Consider the following 15,973-nt stretch of genomic DNA (forward strand, 5'->3'; position numbering starts at 1 on the left):
GGAACAGCTGGGTAACAAGTTGTGTGTGTCAAGTTCAGAAAGCAGCTGTTTTTAGCCTTCATTTTGGGTCAGGCATTTGTTTGCAGCCACCAGTATATTCCATTTTATTTTGTAGCAGCTTCTTCAGTGTTCCCATATGGACAAGCCAAACAGCTCCTAGGATCTAACAGCAAGCATACAGAATGTTCTTTAGAAGAAATGAAGGCCAGATGTTGCTTTGTTTTCTCTACATGCATCCATTAAAAAGTTAGATTAAGTTGTTTCAGATATATTTTTAATACCAGGTATAGGCAATTTGTTTATCAGCCATTTATATGTCAACTTTCTAAAGGATGGAAAATAACATTTTAACTTAGGATTCAAACTGAAATAAGATTAAACTACCCTGGAATAACTTCAGAAAATAATTATAACATTATCCACGATCACAGGGACAAAATAGTATTCTGTAGAAAAGACATGATGAGCCATTTCAGGTATCTGAATGAGTCCTATTTATAGCTTATTAGAAAAACAAAAATAAAACCCCTCCACCATATCTTCAAAATATAATGGAAAGTTTGAGATAAGACTTATGCAACAGCACCACTGATTAAAGGTCTTCTGCTGCTTTATTCAAGCAGGATACAACTTAAGCCACCAGTCTAGGTTGTGGAGAATTTAATACATCTATTACTAACAGCATAATTCATTAATGTTTTTCATGTATGCATTCCTCATACATCTAGCAGATCCAATAGGGTGGATAAGAATTCTGTCACAGACTGTCCAATTAATGTGATTAGATAGATATGTTTAACTTTTTCTCATTTCCTGAAAATGGAACCTTACTGGATTCCTTTTGAGACACATATTCCTGAGGAAATGTGAACTGAAGACTACTTTTTCCACCTCAGTAAAAACATAAACAAGGTTTGGGTTTCAGCTGCCTGGTGAGGTCTCCCTTTGAGCCAGTCCACAACATACAAAAACTGCCAAGACACCAACTATAACTTTTTCAGTAATGTCACTTTATTAAGGGACTTAAAAGGATCACATTCTCTAGTAGCCTTGGAACAATGCAAATGGTGAACAAAAGACAAAAATAGATGTAATTGGTTCTGAAAAGCATGAACATCTGTAGAGAATGTGTTGCATTATTCCTAAGGACTCTTGCTTTCGACAAAAAGCACGTTCCATATATACAAGTGTCAGTGCAATAGCCAATAAAGCAATCAGTCAGAAATATAAAAATATCCTAGATATAAACTTAAAATAGATGTTTGAAGGCTGACCATATCAGTATTCTGATATTTCTGTATCTCAGGAGTATGATCACTGGGATTAGTTATTCTGATGAGGTAAGAAACAGCAGATGCTCTGTGATAACACAAAGCCATACATTTATTCCTTTTCATAAGACAGAAAAATAGAGCACCCAATGAAACTCCAAGTCTTTGCAGCAAGTGTCCACAGGAAGTGAAATTATAGTCTATGATCATTACTACATTCCTGCATCATTCAACCTTTGCTGTCCTTGCCAACAGTTCTATCAGCAAAACTTGCTCATTCTCCCCCCCACCTTGCCCAGCTCCAGAACAAACTGCACGTTCTTTGCAGATACCAAGCCAACAACTGCTTTAGACACAGACAACATCTATAAATGTCCAAAAATCACTTAGTCATTCTTTCCTTTATTGGAAATTCTTTTCTTGGCAGCAAGGGCAGAAACAGATTGCAAAATCTGACAGCTAACAGCTCTCACTAGAAGGGTTGGGGAGAGAACAGGGTGTGTCCTATTTGCTTTGCCTCAGGTGTTCCGGTGATGCCACTGAACTTAAACGTCAGCTGGTTAAGCAATAAAAATCACATCCCTCTTCTTTGCTCTGTCTTTAGAATGGAAGGATGCACTAATCTGGGGCTGCTGTTCCAAAAAAAAGAGGGCTATGTGGTAACTTTTCAGCTGGATGGTGTCTGCCTGCATCATGATTCATCTTTCCTTCAGCTACCTCTTTCACTGTGACCCTCCAAGCTCTGCTGCTGAATTCTGATCCCTATTTTTTCACTTTTCAGAGAAAACAGCAGAACAACAGGTAGCCAGACAACATACTCTGTGTCTTTGTGGCAAAAAGCACCCGGAAGAACTGGCAGCAGAGCTGGGAGTGGCAGAAGAATCCAACAAACACAAACCCCTACTTGGGAAAGGGGGCAACAGTAAAGCCATTTCAACCTGTGCAACAGCATCAGGGACTCCTCTATGGAAAAGCACAATGAATTATACAGTCTTTGAAACAGCAATATTAACTTGATCAGGATATGATTTGTATGATAAAAAAAGCTCAACAGCAGCTGGCAGCTGCCTTCCTGTGAAACTTGCATTACCACTTATGGCACACACATGCACTGAAACACACAGCAGTTGCCTGGACCTGCAAAAGATTCCTAAGATTTACATCCTAGATTCAAAGGCTTTCCCTGAAATATTTTCATTTCTCATCATTCTTTTCTAAATCTCTTTTGTCTCAGGCAAATTCAGGCAGCTGTGTGAGATGGAAAAGTGAAGCCGGTAACACCTGCAGTGTGAAAACACTTGACAAATTATTTCAGGTTTTCTTTCAGTTTCTGGAAGATGCTTTGCAGATGCCAAAGCCTCCAGGAATCATCACACTTCTCTCCTTAACCCCACTGAACTTGGCAATCAGCATTTGCAAATATTGAATTACTGCTCACCACACCCCACTAAGACAGGCTATCACCTCCCATGTAAACAGGCAGGGAATGGAGGCACAGAATGACTAAGTGATTATTCCAGTATCACAACAAAAGTCTGGGAGACCCAGGAGCTGAACCTGTATTTCTTGCATCTCAGTCTCAGGTTGTCTGTTTTGTTCTGTGTTGCAGCCGTAATTCTTTCCCAAAGAGGAAGACTGGGATCTCTTGAGTCTGTCACTGCTACTCTTGTTGACAGGTGATGTTGCCAATGGGATAGGAATTGTTGCATTCCCCACATCAAAATGTGGAACACAGTGTGACATCTATTTGCTGGAAGAAATACTAACCATACAAGTCCTTAAGAACATCAACATTTATTTAATATGATAGAAAAGAAATGGGATATGAACAGTTGCATTTGAACAATAATAAGTGGCTTCTTATACTTACATCGTATGTGCTCATTGTATAATATATACACAATGAACATAATTACATTTGTACACAAACTAAGTACTGGATTGAAAACCTGCTTATTGCTGTACACACCCTAACCCTATGAAGGAAAAGCCCAGTACCTCAAAATACCAATATTCCATTTTTGTCTAGAAAAAGTAACCACTAACATTAATGTCTATGTTGACAGAAATGTGGCAGTAACTGCTGACATTGCAACCTGACCAAGAAATAATTACAGCAGAAACAGGACATCTTTTACTAAGCAATAATAAAAATGGCACATTTTAAATATATCCATATGTATATATATATATATATAAATTTTACAAAGAAATTGTTAAAACAAGACATTGTAATGCTTAAAAAGTGTAAAACAAGGTTTAGTGGTGATATGTAAAATTAACCAAGTTACGCATCTAAAAGAAGCAAAAAAAGTAAACTTATATGATCCATAATTAAAAGAACATTAAATTCTGAAGAATAGCAAATAAAGTTCTGACTGTAGGCTGCACATGAAAAAGAGCCTTTATTTTATGTGCACAGAAATCATAGCAGCAAGCTGGTATCAGGTGAACAATCTGAAGGTTGTTGAGTGTACACATGGGCCATTTAAAGCTCTCTTGGAATAAACATTTTCCAGGAAGTGATAAAACGATGCTCTGTGGCCGAAAGCATCAGAACTATGAATTTCATAGATTTAAAATATACTGTACAATATCTTCTCATATTTTCATAGGTCAGGTCCATACATCTCAGGCATGAATTGTTTCAACAGAAGCTGTTAGTGCTGAAAGACAGACACAGATTAAATTACTCTATTTTAGCAACAGAATATTGTACAAAGATTAATCAGGGGATTAAACACAGCAAAAAATTTCTAACCTCATCCTAGTAATGTAGGTGTAGAACATAAAGTATCTTTTAGAAATCAGTTGTACTCAAAATCTGTTTTCCTGATGAAAAATACTGCTGTCAAGATATTTTGACATCAAGGAGCAAAACCAAGCTTTTTCAACCAATTTTTTTCAAATTTACACCCCTTTGAATGAAAGTTTGTTTACTCAGAGAGTTTCATCCTGTTACACATGGCCATCTCCAAATGCTCTTCATCTAAAACCAGTAACAATAGCAAAGATCCCGACTGGTCTTAGAAATTACAGGCACATTTTGAAGACAGATGCAGAATTATTGAACTGCTACAATGTACTGGCAGCATAGCTGGAAGGGGTTCTGAATTTCAAGTGCTCCACCCAGAGCTTGCTGTATTTTGATAATTGCTGCAAGGACTTCTATAAATAGCTTTTAACAGTTCATTGGTAAAAATGTGTCTGAGCTTTGAATCCAGGTGCTGTATAAAATTTCATTATCCCTCCATTACTCAGTGAAAATGCAATGCTTAAAAATCTAACAGTGTTAGTGGTAGACACACAAATTTGTCTCTGCAAAATAAGGGCTGTTACAAAAAAGTAGCCTTGTGTTAAGGGGTTTCTCCTTAGTCCTACAATATCCTGTGCCACCAATTTCCCATGACAAATTCCCCCAGCACTGTGCCATTTTTCTAATTGACTGTAAAAGCCAAATGTAGGCATTATCTCTTCATTCCCTGAAATCTACTATACATTTTCCAGATGCTGCCTGAAAAATTTGGTTACATATGAACAGGGTTGATCCCACAGCTTGGAAGTTCCCTTTGCCACATAAGACTTCTTGAAAATGAGTGATGCTGAATTCCTGTGTGTTAAAAGATGGACCAAAATCTCTCATCAAAGCACTGGAATACTGGAACTACAGCCCCAGAAAGTGAAGGGCAGCAAATACTGGAGACAAGCACTGTGCTTCATCCATGTTCTCTGTATGCTAAGCCCAGCTTCTGGCATCAATTTGTTTTGGAACTCCAAGGAAACAATCAACAGAGGATCAAATGCAGCACTGGAGAATGTATATGACCATGGTTAAGAGCTTTTCACAACTCAATCCAAATACTAAACAGCCACGGTGGATGTATTTGAAGTTCTGGAATCCCTTCTCCATCCTGGTGAAGCATGTGCAAGCAGAGCATTAGTTTGGAGAGTGCCACCCCAGACGGACCATTTTGTCATAAGCAATTAAAGCCTCTTTAGAGGTTTTAGAGGGTAGAATTGTCCTGAACACAGAAATGCTTCACCTGCAGTATTGGCTGTGGAGACACACCTCACCAAGGAGGACAAGCTTTGGGCTTTAAATGACAGGGCAGATCACTGAATGAGCACCTTCCCTTTTGCTATTTATTTCTATTTAGCATGAATCCTGAAGAAAATGAATTTGCTGATCTGATCATTTGAGCTGAAAGCAGCTTGACGCAATTGGTGATAAATTTCTGGTTGACTTCCCCTTCCTGAGAGGCACCCTGTGCCCACAGACAGAATCCAGCAGTGCAATTTCACTTTCACTGCTGACCCGAAACTCAGTTGATGAGGGAATGTTTGTCCTATTTAAAAAAGAGATGCATGATAAATGTATGTATGTTTATATAGTGAACATGAAAAGCATTAACACAAATCAGTATTTCCAGAGGAAAAGTCCCACTCATCTTTTTCAAATAGTTCTGTAATAAAAATTTTGAATAGAAGTACAAAAATTCAAGCTAAATCTAATCATGGCAGACCACATCCGTGAAGAGGCCAGCAGCAGTGTCAGGACTGATTGTGAAGATGGCATTTTCCACTTTCTCAAAAGGAAAAAATGTTAAAATAGTTTTCCTTTTTTTTTTTTTTTTTTAAGAATAGAAATTGTTTCTTGCCCTTAGTTCATAAAAGAAAGGTCTCTGTGATGACTAATAAGTCTAATTTTGCTAAGATGAAACCTTGGCAATTGAGATTGGTACAGTAAATTAAAAAAAAAATGCATTTTCATATCTCCTCATGCTAAATGACTGAAAATGTCTCAATTTTAAAAGGTTCTTGATTTTAAAGCTTTAAGTTACATTAGCTATGGCATTTAACATTGCCATTGAAACAAATCTCATTCTTTTGGCAGAAAGCTTATTTAACCAGAGACTTCCTGACAACAAAGAAATGTGGATTGATTTAAATGCTGGTAAAGTGCTAAAACATTCACACTGGTATCCTAGTAATTTTGTTAAACACTTGTCTGAACAAACACATACTTTGTACTTCCATTGCCATTCATGAAGTGGGTAACGCTACAGGTAGGAACATGCAAATCCAGCCTAACTCATGCTTTCTAACTTGATTTCTAGAAGCAATCCCTCACTACTGCAGGAAAGAGCAGCTGTGTAGGGCTTTCTCTATAGAAAGGAGAAAAAAAAGTAGTTTTGTAATTGTTGTTTCTATGTCTTAAGCCATGAATTCTTCAGGCCATTAGCCCATTCCCTCCTGTGCATCACTAAGTCTGAGCTCTTGTTGCCCATTTTGCCCATAACCATGACTGAAACATCCAGAATCATTTGCACCTGTGCAGGGATGCTCACACCTTAACTCCATGCTTTGTGACAGCTTAGACCTCTCATGTAATTCCAAGGGCTATTACCCTGTCAGTTGTGGAGAACAGGCTTGATAAACCAATTAGCCCTTTCTCTTTCTAGCTGGATAGAGAATCCACTCCTTGCAAGCAAATCAATATATTAATTTGTTTGTTTTCTGGTTAGTTTACATTCAACACTGCACATAACTCTGTCTTGCGGCAACAGATGCTTCTCACCAAAATAACAGAATACAAATACCTGGAAGAATATTAGGAACAGGAGGGGTGGGAAAAAAAGAACGTACTTCTCTGGAACTATACACACATGAAATGTGATCCTTCTGTGAGCTGTGTCTGTGTGGACGGAGCTGGTGACAAGGACGATTCTGGTGAAGAAGGCAAACTTTTCACTGCGAGTCGTACAGCAAAATAAATAAGAATACAAGTTACAGAAGCCATAATAAAGATAAGCTTGAAAGTCACCATTTCAAGCCATAGTAAACATAAGCAGAAACAACTACAGCAGCTACACAAGACTTAAAATCTGATCAGCACAAAAAGCACAGCTTCAGGGGAGAGCATAGTTGATCCTTAATCAGGCCTAGAAATAACCAGCAGAACAGCGAACACATGAATGCTGATGTTTTATGTTGCCAAGAAAGAGAAGAAAAAAAAAAGTAAAATTTAAGCAGTTGGGATAGGCCCAGACCCACCTTCATATCCCAGCTCAGATTAACTAAACATTTTCATTCTGCTGAGCAGTACAAAATGTACATACAAGTTCTGGTTTTGATTACCAACTCACAGAAAGGATTGCTGACTGCACTACAAAGGTCCAGATCACCTTTTATATCTGTAAGTTGAACCATTTGCCTTACTTAAACATTCCCATAAGCAAATATCCTAATAATGTCTTAGAATTTTATCTTCTCACTTCCTCCTCCCCTATTCACTTCCCTCTTTTTCTCCTCTTTACATACAGTTTTGTTTTGTTCCAGTCTTCTCTTCTTGCACAACCTGTTCATCTTTCTTATTCCTCAAGACATGACCCAACTGGGGTCTTTTACTTGCTAGTTTAAAATATTGGAAATTCTCAATGATTCCACAATCTTGGGCATTTCTAAGGCCACTCAGCAGCAGGGTGTAATGGTAAAAAAATCTATACATATCCAGGATTGAGATGAAAAAGGAAGGATTTGCTCCCACCAACAACTACAGTATGACTCAATTTCTGGCAATAGTTATTTAAATCCCTGAATTAGTAACTAAAAAAGCTATTTTACAACCTCAAAAATTGAATTTCTGTAGCTGTCCACTGGGAAACACCTTTTCTCTATGTTATAAAACTGTACATTTAACATGTAGACTAGCTCAGCACTTTCAATTCACAAGGGTTTCAGAGCATCAAAAGATGTAATCAAAATGAAATAAAGTTTTACATAGGTACTGTATTAAGTTGTGCTTCAGTCAAACTCTTTTTTCATACCTGCTGCTGCCTGATTTCCTTTTGAAGACTGTGCTGCTAATTCAAATGAAGACACAATTCCTTCTTGTTCTTGAACACTAAGTACTTCACTTTCTTCTGAGCTGGTTTTGGGTTTGTGGTTTGCAACTGTGGTCACACTCTGCAAACTGCTTAAAAAAAGCACAGCATTTAGAACTCAGCTCTAACTTAATTTCAGCTCTTAACCACTAAGTGTAGGAGCTCTAATTTAATTTTTTCCTGTTAATAGAAAAAACTTGCAACTTGCAAGTCTGGGTAGTATAAATTAAGCAGGCATTTTGAAACCCTTCCACTCTGTGTAGTTAGACTTTAAAAAAGGCACTTGGAATTTAATTCCTTTCCTTTATATACTTCTGCAGTTTCCTAGTGCTGAAGGGTCCTGTGACAAAGTTATGACCCAATATGAGAACTCACTTAGGACCTGCAGTGCAACTTACACTGAAGTTATGAATCTTTAGAGAGAAATAGCCGAGATGTAATATCCCTCCAATTCTTCAATGCTCCAAAACAGTGAGATAAAAGTTAAAGCAGATGTAGAATAAGCCATTTATTTGCTTCTAAATATCACCAAATAAGAGCATGCCATGGAAGCCCTGGCTGAAGCATTCGTGATAAACTGATACAAAGCTTGAACTGGCATAACTAAAGACATTCTGGAGGTCAAAACAAGGATTACGGATGCATTCTGTTTATAACTGGGACAATACTTGAAAATAAACACTACTTCACCCACCAACTCATCACCTCTTACTGAACCCCTGCAGCAGTTAAGCCTCTCACTAGATTTCCCTGTATGTAAACCATTTAAAACCATACAAATATAACTTTTCAGTATTTATGGCAGTTGCTTGGTCCATTCAACTAATAAATACAATGTGCAAGTTTAAAATAGCCTCTGAACATCTTGTTTGATTTTTACCTTATATCACCATCATGTGTTTCTTCCAATTTATTTTTCTTTTCTGCTTTCTCTTCATTACTCACTTCTTTTGAGTCAGATACAACATGTGCATCTGATAAAAGATCATCAGTTTTTGACAGCTATAAAAAAATTGAAATCATGAAACAAAAACCTGTAACACACACTAAGTGGCAGATAAGAAATACAGTACCAGGAAACAGTTTTATTAACAGACAAATTTTGCCATCATGTATACTTAGTAACTCAGAATTACATAAGAAATTTTTATCAATACCATGCAGGTTAATAGAGTTATCCTAAAACTTATACCAGAGTCCATGGGCAGGGCTTGACTTAATAACTTCCAGAACTTATTTGAACTCTTTGGATTGCAGCCTGCCTGTTTTTCATACTGTCCCTCTCTTCACAATGCCAACAGAGATTCCAGATAGTGCAATATTTTTTTTTATAAGACTGAATGCTGCTCTTAAAGGTCTGATTACATGCAAAAGATTAAAGTGCATTACAAAATTTTTCTTTTGAAATATTTGCATATTTGAAAAAACAACAGACTCAATAGGAATTACTTGATTTTATACCATTCTCTATCAGATATATGTTTAAAAAACAACATATAAAGTAGGAAAACAAAAGGAAAAATAAGCGAGGAAAAAGAAAAGCACTGAATGATTAACTGAGGAATATGCATATAGAAGAAGAAAAAAACCTTTATACAATATTTTAAAAGATATTAAACTGTACAAGGAATATGATTATGTAGAAAAAAGCTCCAGCAATCCATTCTTCACAGTCAGTCTGGTTTTACTGAGTGTTAAGGGCACTTTAGTACCAGAAACACCAAGGTAATTCCCTGCCAAGCGAGTCTGAAACTATTTCAAGGCAGAAATCAAACCAGTGACAAAAGTACAGGTACTGCTACTTCTTTGTATAATTTGTTGTGCCAGCTTTATTCTGCTCTCTAGTTGATGCACTATATCCAACCAAACAAAAATTTAGGGACATTAGATGGCTGCTCAAAAATTACACTGGAGTAGCCAAAGCAATGAATACGTCAGTGATTATTATTTAAAGACCATATACAAGAAAATTCAATGTCTCAGCTATAGACAGATCTGATAAAATTACGTGATTCTCTATGGAATATTGTATATCCAACAAGAAGTCTATCTGCCAAGCAAAAGCAACCGGCTCAGTTTCCCAGGCTCTGGTGTGTCTCAAAATACTCTTTTACTGCAAGACAAGCTGATGAACAGTTTAATAAGGAATATGACTGTACCTCTTTAGTAAAACTTGAATTATGTTTTTGTTCTCCATCATTTTTCAGTTGTGCTATTTCTTCTCCAGGACTTCCATTATTTTGTTTCAAATTATTTTCTCTACTGGTGCTCTCTAACTCCTTCATGTTACTGGATACTGTATCATCCTTTTTCCGATTCTGTGGAACAAAGTTGGTGCATGGACATATTGTTACAAAAGTTATCACAGCCTCAGTTCTGAGCCTTGCGCTGTCCTCTCACTGTGATTTTAAAAAATACTTTAAAAAAACTTAAGCATACATTGCAATAAGGAAAATGGAAATTGTTAAAGACTTAGAATTTCTCATTTTTGTACCTTTAAAAAGAGTTCAGCCTGTCTAACATTTCTTTGTCTGTAAGATTATTGCACTTTCCGCTCCCTCCTTCCTCTCCAGCATTTCAATGTCACCCTTATCTTCTGAATTTTCATTCATATTTAGCTCAGTCACACACCAGCTTAGTGCCTTTCTTACTTGTATTCATAAGCACTGCTCTTTTCATAAAATAGCTTTTTCTGGTTTAAGAAAAAATCGATAAAAATCTGCTTTCAGCACAAAATTCACAGTGCACCTGCATGCACTTCCTCCAATTATCTTGGGTATCCTCCAAGCCTATGCTGTGAACTGATTCAATAGAGGACAACATAGCATCTGATAGTGGCAGAGGATATTAATTATTTCTTAAAAAAACCAGGAAATCCATTGCACAGAGAATAAGTTGATACAAAAAGTCTGAGGCAGGATGGTAGAGGTGACTTAAGATTGTGAACTGGGAACATTACATTGGCAGAGCAGCAAACCGACCCAAAGGGAGGTTCACCTAAGAACTGGAGCTGAGAAAAATAGGAGCCATGGAAGCAGTAAATCTTGAGGCTGAATTCCTGTGATCTAACACATGCACTCTATTAGGAGGAAATTCCATGTAAGCCAGTTCATAAATCAGTGTCTTTGCTCTCCTAAATTAAAGTATGCACCCTTATCATACGCTTGTCCCAACAATTGTGAAGCAACTTCCTTTTGTATTATAGTAATCACTTCAAAATTACACAGCAGGCCGTTTATAAAATCCTTTTTCCCCAAACCACAGTCAAAAAGACTTCCAGCAGTTAATGCCATTGCACCATTTCTCTAAAAGCCAATAGACATACAAAGTATGCTTCTAGAAATAAGAGTCCCTACTCAGCATAATGCCTCATCCTGGGACTTTGAGGCAAATAGCATTCTGGAAGAATTAAAGTTGTGATAGAAAAAGTGACTTTGTAACATGGACTCTTAGATAAATACTCAATTCAGACATCTTGTCACTTACTCTATATCCACAGAGCCCTGATTTCACAGAGAAGACTGAGGAACAGGGTGAAATGAATAGAATGATTTTGAGTTCTGGCACAGATTTGGCATGTTCCCCCCCCCCTGCTCCTCTGTCTGGCTGCCCAGGTATGACACACAGGGCTGCAGCTTCCTCTCCCTGAGGTTTGCAATGATACCACTGGGAAGAGGTAAAACTTAAACACCTCTGGTAAAAACTACTGAAAGAAACATCTCCAAAGCTTTGCTTTGCATGTCTCCTTCTTGAGAAGGGCAGTGTTAATTACAGAAATATTTGTAGGAACTCTCTTCACACACAGCATTCCTAATGTCAGCCAAAATACAGATGCTCTATTGCAAAGGCAAAACTGGAATTCAATGTCTTCTGGGGATGCAAAGTTCTTGAAGAAAAAATAACTTTTGTATAGCTCTGTAGGAGCTCATCATGCTGAGAGAGGAAAAAACCAACCCAAAAAGCAACCCTAAAACATCTTTGGAAATACCTGGTTTCCTGACACCGCAATGTATTTAATCTGATTTTGAAAAATCAGATATTTCAATGCCCACAAAACAAAAAAAGAAAGCATTTCCATACCAGCGGGGAAAAAAGTTTCAATACACAGCATAGTCTAAAGAAAAAAGTATGGCAGATTAAATACCCACACAAACCAAAACTAACCAAAAAATTAATTCCATTAAGCTACTGGAAAACTAATTCTTGGTATTTAGAAAGTTTGCCTAATGCCTAGTATTTACTATTGTGAACATGGGTTAAGTTCAGCTTTTTGTGTTTTGTTTTTGTTTGGGGTTTTTCTAGATATATATTCAGAATCATATTTCCCAGTTCATGACAAGCTTATCTTCCTCTCCTCCCCCCATCCTTTACCCAACCATTTAGGCAAAGAAACAAGTTTAAGAATAAGTGAAAATAAAAGTGTGGGTCCTATTTTAATGTATTTATGGGCTCAAAATCCACAGCAGATGAGCACCAGTTAGGAACTCTGGTCATAAATATACATTCCTACCTAAAAATGTTACAGACGTTTGAATACGTTACACGGCAGAAAAATCAGCATCAACTTCATTTCAGCATCAACCAAGTCATGATTCTTCCTGATCCTGATTTTAGTCACAAACCTTGCAATTTCACGTTCTTTGCTAAATTTGATGAAAACACCCCACCCTGTTAATAAGCATCACAGTGCATCCTCAAATGGGTGTGCATTTGAACTGTTTGTTTTCCAACAAGGCAAAGAAGTGACTTCTATCATTGGGTGTAACCCCGAAGATTGTCCTTTTGTGCCTGTGACTCTACAATCACTCTCAAATAAACACCTTTGTTTTTTAACTGGACACATCAAAGCTTCTGATCACGTGGAACCCACCTGTGCCAATTTGAATGGATTATCCCTGACATAGGACAAACTCTGGGAAGGAGGCTGGTCTGAAACACCAATGATATTGAGTCCTTTCCTCTTCTCTCTCAGACAAGCTTGTTGGTGTCTCTTTATTCTTTCCATCTGTTCCTCCACAGTCATTCGAGGCCGTGAGCCTTCTGCAAGACACAGCTGCTCCACTGCACTTCTTGGTCTCTCCTTAAAAGGAAGAATATATATATATGTTTCAAAAAAATATGATTTCAAACTCTTAATTTACCACAAGAGACCACCTAATGATTTACTAAAGAGCAGAAAAATAGTGGGCAAATAAAGACCTCCTATGTATGTGGAAAAAAAAGTACAAGAACCAATTATCAATAAATGAACACCAAATTTCAAATTAAAAGGAAGGAATAATTTGCTTTCCTGAACGGTAACATTACCATCACCAATGACAAACATTAAGATAATGGGTAGATGATCTCCCAAAGCCACCCTCTCAAGCTGAAACAATTTACCAGACGTTATATACATGGCAAACATGAGATATTTGACTGAGACAGAAAAATAATTGAAATTTAATGATCCAAGACATTTATACCAGTTGATCTAATAGTAACTTCTGCCTTTTTACTTCAAGAAGAACTACAGCTGGGCATCATTTAACTGCAAATGTGGGCTGAACATGAGTTTATTACCACTTAAAAATCTGTAATTCTAAGCATTGTATTTTTCCCAAAATAACACCCATCTATCTATTCCGTTCTTGAAATCCAGTGGTTTTCAGTCTGATTTGTACTTTTCATGACAGATAAAAATCAACTTCAGGCTAATCAGTTGCATTCAGTACATTTACAATAACTGATTTCACTTATGAAAAGTGGTATTCTTTCTCCACTCAACATCCTGGGACTTTCTGTCTCCTCTTCCAGTGTTCTCACAACTTCTCTTCTATTCATGCTGTAACTACAGCAAAAGCTTTCCTCTCTTTTGCATGAACTACATGTAAACTACAGACTACATCTGTCTTTAAGCCAGAGACTACAGAACTCTCTGAAATTTTAGGCTTATTAACTGCATACTGCTTACTACATCCTTATTTTTTAGCTGCTTCAGCTATTTCCCAAATCATTTTAGCAATGACATAGATAAAAGCCTGTGTTTATTATAAAGGGGCTGTTAAATTGTCAAATACAAGTCCTTCAAAGGTGCTTCATATGCTTTCAACTCAAGCCTGAACTTCAGTCGATTAGTAGATTTATCATTTACTATTTAGGTCTTGCCCAGTTTTGAGTGTTTCCATGCAGTTTAACACATGTGCCATTTATAATTTTATCATTCTTTCTATAGCTGTCTCCATTAATCTGATGCATAATGTTTTTATAACAGTGATTTTTATTTCTTTCTTTTTTTGGTAAAAAAAATTACAATACCTTCAACTTTTAGAGTAACTACTAAACTTAAAAATGAACCTGACCAATGCTCAAAGGTTATTTTAAAGTACCGTTCTCAGATCTATCTTCTTATTCTTCCTCAAGGTGACATACGATGCTATTGTTGAAGACTCTGGCGTTGGGGATTTGGTTCTGGGTGGTACAACTCCCACAGGGAAATGTGAGCCTGCAAAACAGCAAAGCAACATACTAAGTGCTGTGCAAAACACTGCCAAAACTTGATTTGTTTTCTAGAAAATACACGTTGTCAGCCTTGGGAAGTCTTCTTCAAAAGGCAGGTTCAGAAAGTGGAGAGGCCAGAGGTACTGTGAGTTGATGGGTGAAGATCTTGCTGGTCCAGCAAACTCCTGGATGGCCTCATTTGTGTGTGCCCACCCATGCTCATGTCTGTGTGCACAGCAAATCACCCCTGAGCCTGCTCAGCTGGTGAGTGAAAGCAGGAGCTGAGGATATTCTGCTATAAAGCAACAGTTTGGGTTTCCTCTAGACATAAAAAAGATAAAATACAGCAGAATTACATTTTCTCTTTGCGTCACCTTTATGTACAACACTGGTCATGAATATTCCTTGGACAGCTCCTCAGACAGCTCTAAGGGTTACCTGATGTAGTCCCATTTCTCTTTAATTGCTGGTGTTTGAAAAGAGAGGGAAATGGCTGACATGAGACGTGTTCAGTACCGTAACGTGCACAACAACTAGTAAAACATTTTTAAATTTCCTCTGAAATTATTAATTTTTAGATCCATACTCAAACTACCATTGCTTAAGTATGACTTCTTAAAACAGCAATAAAGAAAAAACTCAGAGATGAGCTGCCTTTAAGTTTCTTTCCTTATCAGCTTAAAAGCTTAAACCAGAATGGCATAGAAATGTTTACTGTTACAGCATATAGCTGTAATGGCATATACACTACAACAGAACTTAATCAGAAATGGTTACATTTTCCTACTGCATGGGGATTATTATTGAGTGAATGCCCAGAACAGGAAGTGTTTGTTAGAAAATTCATATCCTCAAATGATAAAACAGAGCTCTGATAAACAACAGAATGAAGGGAGTTTAAGAGTTTAAGTTAAAGCCTCTAACTGCTTGCTACCACTGCAGCTATTCTGTGTCTCCCCCCCAAACATTATTTATCTTAGAAGAATTTGTACTATTGCTTTCCCTGACTGAGGACTGCTTTTCTACAAATTGACATAATAAAGTAATTTCTATCTGTAACATAGAATACAGATTTGGGTACTCAAAAAGTGTTGGATTGCTTTATATAGACAGTGTAGACTTTTATATTTTGTCTTGATCTTTACCTCTTGACATAAATTACTATGAATAAGCTGAAATATCATAGGTCAGTAAAACCTAGGCATGTTGTCAAAAAGACAAGTTTCTCAATTTTGTTCATTGATGATTAGCAAATTGCAGGCTAAACCTTCAATTTTTCACCACCAAGTTAACAGAAATTTAATATATATCTTAACATTTTATCTCAGCAAATACCCT

At 37.0% G+C, this 15,973-nt stretch overlaps 1 protein-coding gene across 18 annotated transcripts in view; it reads right to left on the reverse strand.

Moving 5' to 3' along the window:
• Positions 1-3,049: 3,049 nt before the first annotated feature.
• PLEKHA5 (pleckstrin homology domain containing A5) overlaps positions 3,050-15,973 on the reverse strand; it is a 160,116-nt gene continuing 147,192 nt past the window's right edge. For 8 of the 18 annotated variants that reach the window (XM_085049203.1, XM_085049195.1, XM_085049193.1 and 5 more), the window contains 7 exons: positions 14,524-14,639; positions 13,026-13,235; positions 10,315-10,473; positions 9,036-9,157; positions 8,099-8,247; positions 6,938-7,022; positions 3,050-5,617 (listed from right to left, as the gene is read on the reverse strand). In XM_085049203.1, coding sequence (XP_084905329.1) covers positions 5,464-5,617; positions 6,938-7,022; positions 8,099-8,247; positions 9,036-9,157; positions 10,315-10,473; positions 13,026-13,235; positions 14,524-14,639 — 995 coding nt within the window. In that variant the 3' untranslated portion in view covers positions 3,050-5,463. Of the gene's footprint in view, positions 5,618-6,917; positions 7,023-8,098; positions 8,248-9,035; positions 9,158-10,314; positions 10,474-13,025; positions 13,236-14,523; positions 14,640-15,973 lie in introns of all 18 variants that reach the window. The other 10 variants (XM_085049191.1, XM_085049202.1, XM_085049197.1 and 7 more) reach the window with 8 other exon arrangements.

The sequence above is a fragment of the Lichenostomus cassidix genome, chromosome 1Aa, assembly GCF_008360975.1.
Source record: "Lichenostomus cassidix isolate B80296 chromosome 1Aa, HeHo_3.0, whole genome shotgun sequence".
In the NCBI taxonomy this organism is placed as follows: domain Eukaryota; kingdom Metazoa; phylum Chordata; class Aves; order Passeriformes; family Meliphagidae; genus Lichenostomus; species Lichenostomus cassidix.